Below are 17,543 nucleotides of genomic sequence, written 5' to 3' on the forward strand. Positions count from 1 at the left end.
GCTTCTGTTTGCAAAGACAGTTGCCAATTGTACTTATGAATGCGTACAGAGAACAGTGATTAGAAAATACATACAATTCAAAATGAAAATATAGAAAATTTAAGCAGCCATTAAAAAGTATAAATGTAAATTATGCTCACATATTTATACCTATGTACTCTAATATATAAATTTATATCTTTATTCAACTATTATAAATATAACAGATGCCTAATTTTAAAAACACATAAACCAGTAAACAAATGCAAGTATATTTCACCTATGACCTACTTGAAAAACATCTTGAGGGAATTTCTTGTTTTTATAGCATGTAAAAAAAATGTTACTGGATGTCTTCTTCTGGCCATGATGGAATAACTAGAACCTTACCATACTCCTAAGTGTATTTTTAAATAATATAAAACTAAATAAAATATATAAGTTAACTGATTTTAGACATCAGAAATCAAATAATAGGGGATTTGATCCCTGAAAGAAGGAAAACAAACAAAATGGGCTTCATATTATCCTAAGCTTTCTGTCTGGAGGCACTTGTCCTGCACCACAGTGAAAGGACAAGCAACCTGACCTAAAACAGTAGTCACTGAGCTAAGACAACCAGACAACAGGCAGCTATGGCAAAGAAAATAATCTCCAGAAATCTGTATAGGTGTTTCCTCAAGTCTACTGATGAAAAGTAAGTCACAAACACATGAGGTAACACTATGCAAGTCCTGGCAAATAAATTACAGAAGTACTATAAGCTGGACAATTTCCACCAGGACAGTGGAAAGTCCTTATTGAACATTAGCATTCAACTGAAATCTCAGAAAAATATTGCCATACTATTAGGGCTTGGCTAGTCCTAACAAAGGCTAAACTATAAGCCTCAAAAAGAGCAAACTGAACAGCTTGCAAGACCAACATCCAATATTTTTAAAGGAAGACAAAGAATATAAAGAAATGAACAATGTTAAATTTGTAATGCCCATAATCCATTAAAAGATTAATAGACATGCTAAGAAACAACACATGTAACCCATAGTAGGAGAAAAAAACCTTTTTAACATACAGCTGGAGGTGACAGAGATGATGGAAGTAGCAGACAGTACCAAGTACTTAAACAAATGTATATGTGGATTCCCAGAAAATGGAAGAAGAAAGTAGAAAAAATGTAAGAAATGTCTGAAATTGTTCCAAAATTAATAAAAACTATAAACCATAGAGCTAAGAAGTTCAGGGCCTTCCAAAAAGGCAAAACCCACATACATGCACATGTTCACACACCAAAATGTATTATAATCAATATACTGAAATATAATGATAAAGAGGAAAAAAAACCTTTAAAACATTAGAGTGGAAAAATAAAGACAATCATGTATAGAAGAAAAACACCAGGTTAATAGCAGATTTCTTATTAGAAACAATGCAAATCAAAAGACTAGAGAGATTGGAGAGTGATGTCAGGAATGAAGGCAGGAGAGATACCTTGGTCTCTCCCCTTGAAGTTTTGATAATACAAACAGCTATAACTCATCAAAGGATTCTCTATTCAATGCACAAAAATGCCTGAAAGACACTTGCATTGAAACATCTAAAGGCAGGCAAATGTGAGCAAAAGAGGGAGTGAGAAGGGAGAAGGGCTTAGACCATCACAGACAAAGCCCCTGCAGCCTGGAGTTCACAGCAAGGCTCAGCTGAGAGAGGGGAGGAATCCAGCTGTGGCTTTCACTCTATTCTTCCCAAAGGAGCTAAGCAATTTGGAGGGCATTCCAGCAGGAGGGAGCAGTATGAGCTGTGTCTAAGGCCAGAGACCTGGACAAATACATACATAGCACAGGGGTGCAGCCCCATTATCGGGTAGTCACCATTCCAGACAGGGACACAAAGCTACAGAGCCCTTCCACCCTGTAGCCTCTCAGCTCTCACTCCCCTCACACTTGGTGTTGGAATATGAAACACATTATCTGCAAGCCTGAGAAATAGTACACAAGCACTGTTTAGCTTGAGCAAGAGATTCTCTCTGTGACCCATACTGGGGTCTGAGTACAGGGGATAGTCTCTGGAGGTATGACATCACCATTGTGGAGAGGGCAAACAACAAAGTAGCTGGCCAGTTCCCATAGCCCACCCCACACCCACCTATCAAGGCTAAACTGATGGCAGCATCTAGCTGAGGCGGACAACACTGGGATGTCACAGAGCTAAAAAAAAACTTGCATTCAGCACCACCTGCTAGAGAAGTGCCACTCATACACAGATGCTTAGACAGAGAAGGAATCCATCAAATACCATGAATAAGCGAGATAGTAAGATAGCCCAGAAAAAAATTTTAAATCTCTAAGAAACAAAGACAGGAAAATATGATATTAATGCAGAGAATTCAAGATTGCAGTTCTGACAATACTCAACCGGATGCTAGAAAATACAGACAGGCAATTTAATGTGCTCAGAAAAGAAATCAATTGACAAAACAAGTACTTACCAAAGAGATTGAAATTTTGAAAAAGGACCAAACAGAAATTCTGGAGATGAAGAACTCAACAAAAGTGATCAAGAATGAACTAGTAGGAATAGGAAATAAAGCTGACTGGATGGACGAAAGATTGGTGTTGTCCAAGACAGAAATACAGAAATGACACAGAGGGATGAAAAGAAAGAGTTGAGCATAAAAAAATGAAAGAACTCTACAAGAACTATTCGACTCCATCAAAAAGAACAATACAAGAATAATAGGAACACCAGAATTAGAAAAGAGGGAGAAGAGAATGGAGAGCCTATTGAAACAAAGAGTTGATGGGCACTTCCCAAACCTATGGAAAGAGCTAGACCCTCAAACCCAAGAAGCAAACAGAACACCTGGTTACTGCAATCCAAAGAGGCCTTCTCCAAGGCACATTGTATTAAAAGTGTCAAAAATTAATGACAAAGAACTCTCAAGGAAGCCAGGGAAAAGAAGAAAGTAACCTATAAAGGAAAGCCCATTAATTTCTCATCAGAAATTCTACAAGCCAAAAGAAAATAGAACCAAATATTCAAACTACTGAAGGAGAAAAACTATCAGCCAAGAGTAATATATTCATCAAAGTTCTCCTGTAAATATGAAGGAGATATAAAGAATTTTCCAGACATGAATAAGCTGAGGGAACCTATCACCAGAAGATCTCAATTGCAGTAAATATTTAAGGAGATTATTTACCTGAAACAAAAACCAAAATGTTATAAAACTCTGAGTATGATAACCAGCAAACATACAGCATAAAAAAGTATAATTTCTGACAACAAAAACATAAAATGGGTAGGAATAAAGATCTGAATTTGGAAAGGAGATGTAGATCAGATGCATTCAAAAGAAAAAAGACTATTGTATATGTGAAAATTTCTTTTTCATAAACCTAATGGTAAACACACACACACACAAATTCAAAACTGAGACACATAGCTTAAAAATAAAAGAAAAGAGAGGAAAGAAACACTGCCAAACAAAACAACAGACAAAACACAAAGGAAAAGAACCAATGGAGACACAGAGCTACCAGAAAACAAAATATAAAATGGTTATGGCATCATGCATCAATAATTACCCTAAATGTAAATGGACTGAATTCACCAATAAAAAAACACAAGGTAGCAGACTGGGTAACAAACAAAAACAAAAAAAAAATCATATACTGCTTTGAGGAGACATGTCTAAGCTGCAAAGACAAAGTTAAACTCAAAAATAAAAAGGTGAAAAGTGATTCCCAAAGTAAATAACATTCCCAAAGTAAAGAACTTGCTTTTCCCACAGAAAAGCAAGTGTAGCCATATATACATCTGAAAATGTTGATTTTAAGATAACAAAAGAAACAAAAAAAATACATTTTACAATAATAAAAAAGACACTATATCAAGATTATGTAACACTTCTTAATATATATGCACCCAATCATGGACTATAAAAATATATAAGGCAACTACTATTAGAACTAAAAGAACAGACAAAAATGCAATCATAGTTGGGGACCTTAATACTCCATCAACAGCTCTAGGTAGATCATCCAAACAGAAAATCAATAAGGAAGTATTTGCATGTTCCGGCCAAGACGGAGGCATAGCTAGAAATGCTTAGCTTCCTCATACAACCAAAAGAAGGATAATGACCAATTTAAAAACAAAACAGAACAATCAGAACCATCAGAAAATCAAACTGCATGGAACTTCCACAACCAAGGAGTTAAAGACACATTCATCTAAACTGGTAGGAGGGATGGAGATGGGCAACCAGGCTAAAAGGACCTTCAGCAAGGTGACAGACCACCAGCGAGGCAGGAGCTGGCTGACTGGGAAACCAAAGACTCCAAACCTCTAGCTGTAAAACTTGTAGGGGTTGCAAAGGCAGAAGAAACTTCCAGTCTCACAGGAGAATCCATCGGAATGGTCCACAGGATCCTAGAATGTACAAAAACCCACCCACCTGGAAATCAGCACATGAAAGGGCACAATCTGCTCATGGGAGGCTGGGGAAGGGACAGAAGTTGAGTGAGACAGGAGCAAGTAACATTGTTCCATCTCTGACTCCTGCCCCACAGAGAGTGTCACAACACAGCAAAGAGGGTTGCCCTGCCCTGGCGAATACCTAAGGCTCTGCACCTTACTATACAACAGGTGTGCCAAGACAAAGAAATATGGCCCAAATGAAAGAACTGATCAAAACTCAAAAAAAAAAATAAGTGATGAAGAGAAAGACAACCTATCAGATGCAGAGTTCAAAACACTGATAATCAAGATGTTCACAGAAATGACTGAGTTTGGTCACAAAATGAAGGCTACACAAAGTGAAATAAAGGAAAATATACTGGGAACCATCATTGAAGGGAAGGAAACAGGAATTCAAATCAATGATTTGGAACAAAGGGAAGAAATAAACATTCAATGAGAACAGAATGAAGAAACAAGAATTTAAAAAAATGAGGGAAGCTAAGGAACCTCTGGGATTACTTTAAGCATTCCAACATCTGAATCATAGAGGTGCCAGAAGGAGAAGAGAAAGAGCAAGCAATTGAAAACTTCTTTAAACAAATAATGACGGAGAACTTCCCTAATCTGGCAAAGGAAATAGACTTCTGGAAAGTCCAGAAATCTCAAAGAATCTCAAAGAAGTTGGACCCAAGGAGGAGCACACCAAGGCACATCATAATTAAGTTACCCAAGATTAAGATTAGGAAAGAATCTTAAAAGCAGCAAAAGGAAAGGAGAGAGTCACCTACAAAGGAGTTCCCATCAGACTATCAGCTGATTTCTCAAAAGAAATCTTACAGGCAAGAAGGGACTGGAAAGAAGTATTTGAAGTCATGAAAGACATGGACCTACATCCAAGATTACCAGCAAAGCTATCATTTAGAATGGAATGGCAGATAAAATGCTTCCCAGATAAGGTCAAATTAAAGGAGTTTATTGTCACCAAACCCTTATTATATGAAATGTTAAAGGGACTTATCTAAGAAACAGAAGAAGATCCAAAACTATGAATAGTAAATGACAACAAACTCACAACTATCATCAACTGAACCTAAAAAACAAAAACTAAGTAAACAGCTAGAACAAGAACAGAATCACAGAAATGGAGATCACATGGAAGGTTATCAGTGGGGAGGAGGAGGAGAGAGAATAGGGGTAAAAGGTACAGGGAATAAGAAGCATAATTGGTAGGCACAAAATAGACAGTGGGAGGTTAGGAAAAGTATAGGAAATGGAGAAGCCAAAGAACTTATATGTATAATCCAGAGACATAAACTAAGGGGGAGGGAATGCTGGTGTGTAATGGGTGCAGGGTGGAGGGAGAGAAAAGGGAGAAAAAATTGGGACAACTGTAATAACATAATCAATAAAACATACTTAAAAAAGTATTTGCCTTATATGACACATTAAACCAAATGGACATAGTTGACATTTACAGAGCATCTCATCTCCAAACATCAGATTATACTTCTTCAGGGCACATGGAAAATTCTCAGGGATAGACCATATGTTGGGTCATAAAACTAGCCTCATCGAATTCAAGAAGATTGAAATTAAACAAAGCATATTCTTTAACCACAGTGCTTTGAAATTATAAATCAACTGCAAAAAGGAAGTAAAGAAACCCATAAATGTATGAAGATAAAATAACGTACTTCTAAAAAGTGACTGGGTCAAAGAAGAAATAGTATGTGAGATCAAAAGATATATAGAGATAAATGAGAATGACAGTACAACATATCAAAACTCTGGAATGCAGCAAAAGCAGTATTAAGGGGGAAGTTTATGTCATTAGTAGCCTATCTCAAGAAGCAAGAGAAATCCCAAGTAAACAATCTAACATTACATCATGAAGAACTAGAAAAAAAAAGAACAAAAGAAACCCAAAGTCATCAGAAGAAAGGAAATAATAAAAATTATAGCAGAATTGAGTGAAACAGAGAGCAAAAAGATTTCATAAAAAAATCAATACAAAAAAGAGCTGATTCTTCAAAAAGATTAACAGAATTGACAAACTCTTGGCTAGACTCACTAAAGAAAAGAGAAAAACTCATACAAACAAAATGATAAATGAAAGAGAAGCAACAATGGACTTCACAGAGATACAAAGTGTCATACTACAATACTATGAGAGAGTGTGTGTTACAATTTCAACAACCTAGGAGAAAGGGGTAAGTTCCTAGGAAAATATAACCACCCCAGACTGAATAATGAAGAATTGGAAACTCTAAATAGGCCTATAAACACTGAGGAAATTAAAGCAACCATCAAAACCTCCCCCAAAAATAAAAGTCCAGGACCAGATGGCTTCACTAATGAAATATACCAAACATTCAAAGATTTGATGCCTATGTTTCTCAAACCATTCCAAAAAATTGAAGGGGAAGCAATACGTTCTAACAAATTTCATGAGGCCATCATATCCTGATATGAAAACTTGGCAAGGATAACACAAAAAATAAAGCTACAGAAAAATATCTCTGATGAATAGAGTTGTGAAAAATCCTAAACAAAATACTGGCAAATTAAGTACAATACTACATATGCATATGCAATAACACATGCAAATTAACCAATATAATACACCTCATCTATGTAAGAAAGAGTAAACATCATATAATCTTATCAATAGATGCAGAAAAGAATTTGATAAGATATAACATCCACTTATGATTAAATACTAAAACAATGAGTTACTGTGTTGAGGAAGGTTCCTCAACATAATAAAAGCCATATATGAAACCCTCAGCCTATATCACACTCAATGGTGAAAAACTAAAGTTTTCCTCTAAAATCAGGAACAAGACAATGATGCCCTCTCTTACCAATCTTATTCAACATAATTCTGGAAGTTCTGCCAAAGAAATCAGGCAAGAGAAAGAAAGAAAAGGCATCCAAATGGGGAAGAAAGAAGTAAAAGTGTCACATTTTGCCAAGGACGTGAGTCCATATAAAGATAATCCTAAAGACTAAAAAAAACTGTTAGAAAAAATTAAAAACTATTAAAACAAAAAAACTATTAGAAACAATAAAACCAAAAACCTAGAAAACTATTAAAACAAAAAACTATTAGAAACAATAAACAAATACAGTAAAGTTGCAGGATATGAAATCAATGTACAAAAATCCACTGCTTTCCTATATACTAACAATGAAATTTCAGAAACTTCAGAAATTGACAAAAACAATTTCTTTTGCAATTGCAACCAAAAGAATAAAATGCCTAGGAATAAACTTTAGAAAAGGATGTAAAGGAGCTATATGCTGAAAACTACAAAGCATTATTAATAAAGATTGAAAAAGACACAATGAAATGGAAAGATGTTTCATGTTCATGGATTGCAAGAATCAGCACAGTTAAAATGGCCATATTACTCAAAGCAATATATAGATTTAATGCAGTCCCCATCAAAATCCCAGTGCCATTAAAAAAATAGAACAAAAAATCATCAGATTTGTACAGAACCAAAAAATAACAAAACACAAACAAACAAAAAACCTGAATAGTCAAACCAATCCTGAGAAAAAAAAACAAAGCTGGGAAGATGACACTACCTGACTTCAAAGTGTGCTGTAGAGCTACAATGATCAAAACAGCATGGTATTGATGGGAAAACAGACAAACAGACCAATGGAAGAGAATTGACAGCTCAGAAGTAAAACCACATGTATATAGGCAAATAATGTTTGACAAAGGATTAAAAAACACACAATAAAGAAAAGAAAGCCTCCAATAATGGTGCTGGCACATTGGAAAGCCATGTGCAAAAGATAAAATCAGACCACAGTTTTTTCTCATGTACTAAAATTAATTCCAACTGAATCAAAGACCTAAGTGAGTATAAGATCTGAGTCAATAAATCACATAGAAGAAAACATAGGTACTAAACTTATGGACCTTGGTTGTAGAGAACATTTTATGAATTTGACCCCAAAGATAAGGGAAGTAAAGGCAAAAATAAATGGAACTATATCAAACTAAAAAGCTTCTGCATGGCAGAAGAACCTGTCAACAAAACAAAACAAGAAGCGACTGAATAGAAGGTGATAATAGCAAATAGTAGCTCCAACAAGTTTTGTCCAAAATATATAAGAACTTGTACAACTCAACATCAAGCAATCCTATCTGAAAAAAAGGAGGGGCAGAGGACCTGAACGGACATCTCTCCCAAGAAGGCATAGAAATGGCCAAGAGATACATAAAAAGATGTTCAAATTTACTGGCTAGTAGAGAAATGCAAATCAAAACTAAAATTAGATAGCACCTCACACCTGTTAGAATGGCTATTATCAACAAAACAGGTAATAACCAGTGTTGGAGATGTTGTGAGAAAAAAAGGAACCCTAATTCACTGCATAGTAAACTGCTATAGTCACTATGGAAAACCATCTGGCAGTTCTTCAAAAAGTTAATAATAGAGTTACCATATGACAATCCATCTCTGAATAGCTTGAAAACATTTATTCACAAAGATATATGCAGTCCTATGTTTATTGCAACATTATTCACAGTGATTGGATAAAAAGGAATTGAATAAAGATGTGATACATGTATATGAGGGGCAAGCCCCCAAAATGGAATTTATTCATTAAAAATTTGTGTATCGATTTGTACATGTTTAAACTTCAGTCACCTTCAAAGTACTCTCCATTTGACTCAATACACTTATCAAGACATTTTTTCCACCACTCAAAACAGTTTTTGAACTCATGACTTTTAGCCATTTTCGTGTTTTTTGTTTCTCCTCTTCCACCTTGGCAAACGTTTCCCTTTGAGGACTTTTTTTCATCCAGGGAAACAAAAGAATGTTGCTCGGGGTGAGATCAGCTGACTAGGGAAGGTATGACATGGGATCATGCTGCTTTTGGTCAAAAACTGCTGAACACTCAGTGCAGTGTGGGCAGTAAATCACCTGGTAAATCACCCATCATGAAATATGCAAACATATTGTCTTCAAAAAAAATTCACTGAAGCCAAATGCAGCCTCTCACAACAATGCCCACTGGTACACTGATACAGATGGGTTCCTAGAACACTCACTGGGGGAAGCCTGTACTACACAGGGCTCACCCTCCAGAAGATAATTCTGGTGTTTCAGTTCTTCCTGCATATGGTGGAATACTACTCAGCCATTAAAAAGATGAAATTCTGTCACCTGAGACAACATAAATAGACATTGAGAATATTATGCTAAGCAAATGTCAGTCAGAAAAAGCTAAGAACTATGTGATTTCACTCACATGTGGAATATGAAATCATAATTCACAGATACAGACAACAGTAGTGTGGTTGCCAGAGGTTAGAGTGGGGAGCAGTAGTGTAGGGAACAGGGGGCCAAAAATTGATGAAGGAAGATGATTTGACTTTGGGTGGTGGGCACACATGTAATGTATCAATTACGTATCATAAAATGTAGTCTTGGAAACTATATGACCTTATTAAATAATGTCACCCCAATAAATGTATCAAAATAAAAGACAATGGAATTACACCTTTAAAGTACTTAGAGAAAAACAAAATCTGTTAACATAGAAATTTCTATTCATTTAAACTGTCTCAAAAATGATAAACAAAACCTGACATAATTCATTATGAGCAGACTACAAGAAATTATAAAATTCTTTAAGTGAAAGGAAAATGATACCAGATAAAAATTTAGATCAATAAAATGGAATGAAGAACTAGAAATGTTAAAGTGGGTAGATATAAAATGTTTTGTATCATTTTAAAAATCTTCAAAATAAGTATTTACATCAAAATTAATGACACTGAATTTGTAAGTTTTATAGCATATGTAGAATTAAAAACGTGACCATGGTAGTACAAAAATGGGAAGGGGACCTGGAAGCATATTATTAAAAATTTCTACACTATACATGAAATTGTATTACATTATTTAGATAAATAGTGATTAAGTTAAAACTGCATATGTAAACCCTAAAACCCAGCTGATGAACCAACAGGGAAAACAAAATTAAGTAATAAAAAATAATAAATCCAAAAGACAGCAGGAAAAAATTTTAAGAAAGGGACTATAGAAAACAAATAGCAAGATGCTAGATTTAAACCCAATCAATATATTCATAATTCTATTAAATATAAGTGATCTAAGCCCTCATTGAACAGCAGAAATTGTCAGGCTCTATTTTTTAAAGTTTCAATCATACAGTGTTTAAAGAAAACACTTAAAATATAAAGACATAGGTAAAATATTTTTTAAAATGTTCATACAAATATTAATCATGACAAAAATCTAAAGAAATGTATCAATTTCAAAGTAGACTTCATGACAAGGACTATTACCAAAGATAAAGTAAGTGCCATAATCCTAAATATATATGCCCCCAATTACAGAACTTTACCTTAAATCAAGTAAAAACTGACAGATCCTAAAGTAGAAATACATGATTTTACAAGACAAATCCAGAGATCCTTGGCAAGTACAGTACTCCTCTCTCAGCACTTAATAAAATAAGTAGACAGAAAATCAGTAAAGATATAAAAGACTTGAATAATGCTATCAATTATCTTGACATGTGGACAGTTATAGAATTCCAGCAGAATATACATGCTTTTCTAGTGTATATAGAACGCTGTACAGGACAGACCCTATGCTGGATTATAAAACAAGAACCAAGATCATATTCTGGACCCAAAAAGAAATTGTAATACATTTAAAAGTATTCAATTCTACAGGGTATTTCTTTGAACACAAGAGAAATTAGAGAAAAAAAAGTAAAAAAAGAAAGGTTAAAGACAAGAAACAACAATAGATATTTGAAAAATCCCCAAATACTTGGAAATGAAGTAACACACTCCAAATAACCTAATATTCATAGAAAAATCATGTGGAAACTTAGGAAATAGTTTAAACTGAATTAAAAGGAAAATAAAACATCACAATTGGCAAGAGGTAGCTAAAACAGTGATCAGTGTGAAATCTATAACTTTAAATGTTTTTACAAAAAAAAGAAAGTTCTAAAATCCAAAACCTAAGTTTCTATCTTAAAAAGCTACTAAATGACAAGAAAAGTAAGACTAATATTAGTGGTAAGAAAGAAATAAGAAATAACAAAAATATTAAAATATGAAACATACAAACAGTAGAGAAAATTAATGGAAGAAAATTCTGGCTCTTTTAAAAGACCAATATAATTGATAAACCACCAGTTAGAATGAAGAGGGAGAAGTCATAAGTTATTAAGGCCTTTATGATAAAAATGAAATTACTACAAGTTCTAAACACATTAAGATAATAAAATAACATAATGAATTACTTTACAATAAAAATATAACAGTTTGATAAAATGGACAAATAATTTGTATAATACAATTTACTTAAACTGAAACATACAAAAAAATCCTGAGCCATAAAATAAACATTGATAAATTTGAAATTAGTAACTTCAATATTTTCAAAGGACACTGTTAAGGAGCAAGCAAGTAGTAGACCAAAAAAAAAAAATTCTCAATACTTATATACAGAAACAGACTTGTATCCAGAATATATAAAGAATTCTTACAACTCTATAGTAAGACGACACCTCAATTTAAAAATGAGCAAAAGAGTTATACAAACATTTTACAAATTAAGCTATGTGAATGGCCAATACATACATGAAACAATGTTATTATTTGCCAGGGAAGCAGAAAGTAAAACCCTAAGGAGATATTATATGCCCACTACAATGTTTCAAAGGAAAGACCGGTGGTACAAAATTTGGAAAGATGGTGGAACCACTGATATCCTCATATGTTGCTGAGCAGAGTGTAACAATTTTAAGAAACAGTTTAGAAGTTTCCTGTAAAGTTAAACATTCCATACAACTCAGCAATTCCATTTTTAGGATTCTAAAAGGGAAATGAAAATGTATGCCCAACAAACATTCATGGTAGTTTTATTCTTAATAGCCAAAACTTAGAAACAATGAGATTTCTATCTATAGAAGAGAGAAATTGTGGTATAGCCATATAATGCAAATCTACTCAGTGATTAAAAAAATAAATAAATTACACACAAACAACAAAATGAAACTCAAAAACATAATGTTGAGCAAAATTAACATTCACATCTTGCTTCTATTTGTATTAAATTTCAGGAAAGGAAAATTAAACTTCAATGACCTAAAGGACCCCAGTGACTGTCTAGGGCCTGAAATGAGCAGACAAACAAGCCGAGACATTCAGGCAATATTTGGGGGTGATGGAAATGTTTTATGTATTGACTGTGGTTTCACTTGTCAAAACTAACTGAACTATACACTTAAAAGAGATTAATTTTGCTATATGTAAACTACATATCAATAAAATTTTAAGTTTACAATTTTTTTAAGTTTGTGTAATTTGGAGAAATGCAAGTGCATTTGCTCTCTCAGCATGTTTCAGCTACTGCCCAGTGGCCAACTATGTTCATCAGTCTGGTTAGTGTATCAGTTTTGGGGTGTAGAATGCTAAAGGAATAGTTTTGATAAGGTTTTTTCATACAATATCTAAACCTAAAGTAAATCATTATGATGAAATAAGAGTCCCCTATTATGGAAAACTAGATAAAAGGGTGAGTTAGGAAAAATGCCTGTAAATAGTACTCCAATGTGCTTTTGACTCATATTCTATGTCAGATGATGGGCATTAACTAATTGTGTACAGAATATAGTCATTTTGTGCTTCTCTCTTGCTGACAGCCTTTAGCTCTATTTGCTTTCCTAAAAAAAATAGAAAAAAAACTATGCCTTTATTATAATTTAACCAGCCACCAGCATAGAATTTCTTAAGAGAAATACAGGTCATTCAATTATTCAACTATGTACTTATAATCTAAATTTTACCATTTTGCCAATGAATGGAAATACCTATTTATGACCCAAAATGGTTCTGGTTCATTTTAGAGTCATATGGATATAAAAAACCTCAGTATTTATTAAATTTGACATAAGAGTCTTTTCCTTGACTCTTCAAGTAATTATGTGGTTTAGGTGAAATGGCTAGCATTGATTATGTGGCCTCTAATTAAATCAAGCGAATTAAACCTGTACTATTTCCTGAGCATACAGTAGGTACTTTGGAATCAATTTCAGGCAAATATCACTAACTCCTTTCTTAATCGACTATTCATTTACTAAAGTTAGGCTCATGTTTTTTATTCCTGTGGAGGATACAGCCTAAACAGTTTGTCTACCTGACTAGACATAGTGTCTTTCACACATCCCAATTCAGACTCACTACAGATGGCCCCGACTTTCACCCTTTAAATAGATAGAAACAGCCCTGTCTGGTGTGGCTCAGTGGATTGAGTGCCAGTCTGTAAAATGAGGGGTCACCAGTTAGATTCCCAGTCAGGGCACAAGCCTGGGTTTCAGGCCAGGTTCCCAGTATGGGGCCACGTGAGAGGCAACCACACATTGATGTTTCTCTCCCTCTTTCTCCCTCCTTTCCTTCTCTCTAAAAAAATAAATAAATAAATAAATAAAATCTTTAGTAAATAAAAAGATAGATGGATGGATAGATAGATAGATAGATGATAGATAGATAGATAATAGATAGATAAAAGCAAAGGGGCACCCCTTCCTCTGGGACACTCTCTTACTAAGGATACTTGTGGTAAGTAAGGACCATGTTAACCAAGAGACAAAGATAAGATGGAAAAGAAAGGAAATGCCCAAGAAGATAGGCCATTTTAAAATACCGTGAATTTGGCCAAAATCTACTTTAAAAACAATTACACGGTTTATTGATATAATGTTTCATAAAATGTGTTCAGAAAACAATGTGTTGGTTGAATATAGTTGAATCAAACACTTCAAACTGTTCTCTTTTCCCACCTGCTTCATATATTGCAGTTCCAGTGCCATAAACACAACTACTGTTATTCTAATGTTCTGACACACAACCAAAGATAAAGGTAGAGAGAGACCATGTGTCGTGATGTGATTTTCTATAGAGAGGATAGCACTTTTTAGGATTATCTGCAACTAAATGCAAATATAGTAAGAAAAAGAAGATGGCTTAAAAACCTTATGTTAAATTACAAAGATTTAGCCTAGGAAGTACTGAAAGGGTATCCCACCCAAGTACTGAGTATATAAAAAGAGTTGTATAGAAGTTTCCTTTCCTTAGATGAAATAACAAAGATGTAGTTTATTTTTCCCTGCAAAAATAAAATAATATTCTCCTATTCTAAATTAGAGATATATGTGTCATGCAAAAGTACTATAAAATGAATTTTAATACATTAAAAATATATAAATACTCTTAGAAAAGTATGAATTCTTTAAAATAATTTTTCATTCTTCAGCAAATCCAGAGTATTCAAAATAATTTTAAGACTTATAGATTTAAAATATTTTAAAATTAGGTTTGAGGCTGAGAGGCAGAGATGTCACAATTTAAAAATTAACATTTGAACTCCAGTTCCAGAAAACATATCTATGGTAACCCCATGACATACCTTCTTATTCCATTACAAACATAATATTCTAAATGCATTTTATCTCTAATCAGCACTCTGGGTTACAAGTTGATATGGTAAACAATCTGAATTTTTACTTTAATTTAGAATCAATGGTGAATTTAGACAAGTTTCCCCTCCAGACTTATCATCAAAACTATAAAATTTACAATTGTATTGGCTTAACTTTTTTTTCCTCAATGGGCCAATGGTAAATCTTCGTACCCGGATTGAAATAATCAAAAATCAACATACTTGAGATTCTGACAAGGTATAATATGCCCAAGTGCAATCTTCCCCCATAACTTTGTTTTTTATCCAATCTAGCACTAATGTATGCAAGCATTTTTGGAAATGTATCTGCAATTATCCAAAGACTCTACTCGGGAACTGCCAGGTACCACATGCAGATGCTGCGAGTAAAAGAGTTCATTCGCTTTCACCAAATTCCCAACCCTCTGAGGCAACGGCTCGAAGAGTATTTCCAACATGCGTGGACATACACCAATGGCATTGACATGAACATGGTATGTATTTCTGTTTCCAAAAAGGTAGTACCATAGCATTTTAGCTACAGCCAAAAGGAAAAGCCAGTCTCACCAGCTTTGAACCCCTTGCTTTTGTTATCCTTTCTCAGATATTTATTTTCTCCCCTGGAGGTAGTCTCTCATTCTCAATTCATGGCATTGCATGATGCTAGAGTCTAGTTATACTGTGTGGCAAAGGCATTATAACATGATGCAAACTGGTATAGCTGTGTGCAGCAGAGTTCCCCCTTCTGGTCCGACAGCATTGCTCAGCTGGGGCTTGGGCTTTCACCAGATGGCCTAGCTACCAGCACCCCCCAAAAAACAGTTGGACCCATTTGCATTAAGCTTTGGCAAGTAACAGTAATAACTATGATGACCCCAAAAAGAGATCCAAAGTTAAGAATTTTTTAAAAAATAAGACATTTTGAGAATTTATAGAAGCATTTAGGGAATTTAAGTATGTCATAAACACTTTACAATAGTAAGTTTCATATTTTTGGTATGAAAATTTTTCTGTTTTAAAAAATCAACTGTGCCCTTTTATTGTATCTATTTTAATGTACCTTTCCTTTCAAAGGGGAATGTTGATTCCTTCATAAATTTTAAGCATATTGAACACCAACAATCACTTCTTATAATTATTTCTTCTTCTAACAATGCTCAAAACCCAACATAATTAGTAGTAATATGACTGGTGTCTATACAGCTCTTCTTAGAAAAATTGCATATTTCTTTGACCTTGCTATTTGGTTTTTAGAAACTGATTGTTTGAGATAAATCGTATAACAAATCCAAATTCTATGGTATACCATAGATCTTTTTGTTTTAAAGATCAAAAATATGGTGTCTTCCCATACAGCTACTCTTCCACTGAGCAAGAACTTGTTTCTAAGAATATTCAGAAAATAAAACCCCTCACATATAATGACATCAACAGTATAATACAAATTTTCCATAAGTGAACCTATACAATTTAGATTGGCATTTTTCATTTGACTGGTAATATTCTAATAAAAATAGCAAAGGTTCAAAATTAGCAGCCCAGGTGCAGAGATCATTGCAAATATTGCCCAATTTGAAAGACCTAGTTATATACAGATAAGTTTATCTTAGTGTGTGACTTATCTGACTGAGAAGGACATGCCACTAAAAAAATTTTAAAGAATAATCAGCACATTTTATACAAAATCATATAGACTTCATAAGATATATCTAAATATCCCACAGTTCCTTGTGAAAATGTATTTGATAAATTGATCTCACAAAGAAAACACTTTAATCTTACAAGAAAACACCTCTGCATTGATCACTTTTACATATTATTATTCAACAAAGTTATCGCTCAGAAACTATTAGGGATTCTCTAATGCTGGGTTGACTGAAGCAGTGTCAAGAATTTTTGATCAACACAAGTGTCACTCAGTTTTGTTGTTTTATACTGCTGCAAGATTATTTCAATAACAGTAATAAAACAATGATTTATTGCACCTCCCCTCTGCATATAACTCTAGTTTTGTGACCATATTTTGTGATAAAGTCTATTTTGTGACAACTATTTACCTTTCATTGTTTGACTCTATTACCTATAAATATGGTTTATATACCACTTGCCTATTTACAATGTATTTATGAAAGATTTATCTCTTTCCTGTCTGCTTCACACCTTAACACATGGAATCACAACACCCACCGGTAAGAACAGGAGGTATTTATATCCAATTTAATTCTCGTGTAAATTGTGGAGAGCACCCTTGTTATCTGTCAGGTTTAGAGCTTGTTAAATGATTTCCAATGTTAGTTCTGATATTTTTTGCATGATGTAGAAGAGGAAATACAAAGCAAGAAATTGGGAAAGATTACGTCAAAGAGGCCAAGTACAGAATAGAATTCCTTAACTTTAACAATGACTTGACCTCTAATAATATATATATATATATATATACAGTCTCCCCCTACCCACACGAAGTCACTTTTCTGCCCCTTGCTCCGCTCTGGTAAAAGTTATGGGTATACGGTTTGCATTAGATAAATTGTCATAAAGAAAATGTCATTCTTTTTCACCATCCTCTATTTCCATAATGTAGGTACT

General features: G+C 33.9%; 1 protein-coding gene across 1 annotated transcript in view; it reads left to right on the forward strand.

Moving 5' to 3' along the window:
* Nucleotides 1-17,543, forward strand: part of KCNH7 (potassium voltage-gated channel subfamily H member 7) — a 480,501-nt gene that overhangs the window by 410,144 nt on the left and 52,814 nt on the right. Inside the window, 1 exon segment of the mRNA XM_036023387.1 lies at nucleotides 15,252-15,451. Coding sequence (XP_035879280.1) covers nucleotides 15,252-15,451 — 200 coding nt within the window.

This window comes from Phyllostomus discolor, chromosome 4 (genome assembly GCF_004126475.2).
Source record: "Phyllostomus discolor isolate MPI-MPIP mPhyDis1 chromosome 4, mPhyDis1.pri.v3, whole genome shotgun sequence".
Taxonomy (NCBI): Eukaryota; Metazoa; Chordata; class Mammalia; order Chiroptera; family Phyllostomidae; genus Phyllostomus; species Phyllostomus discolor.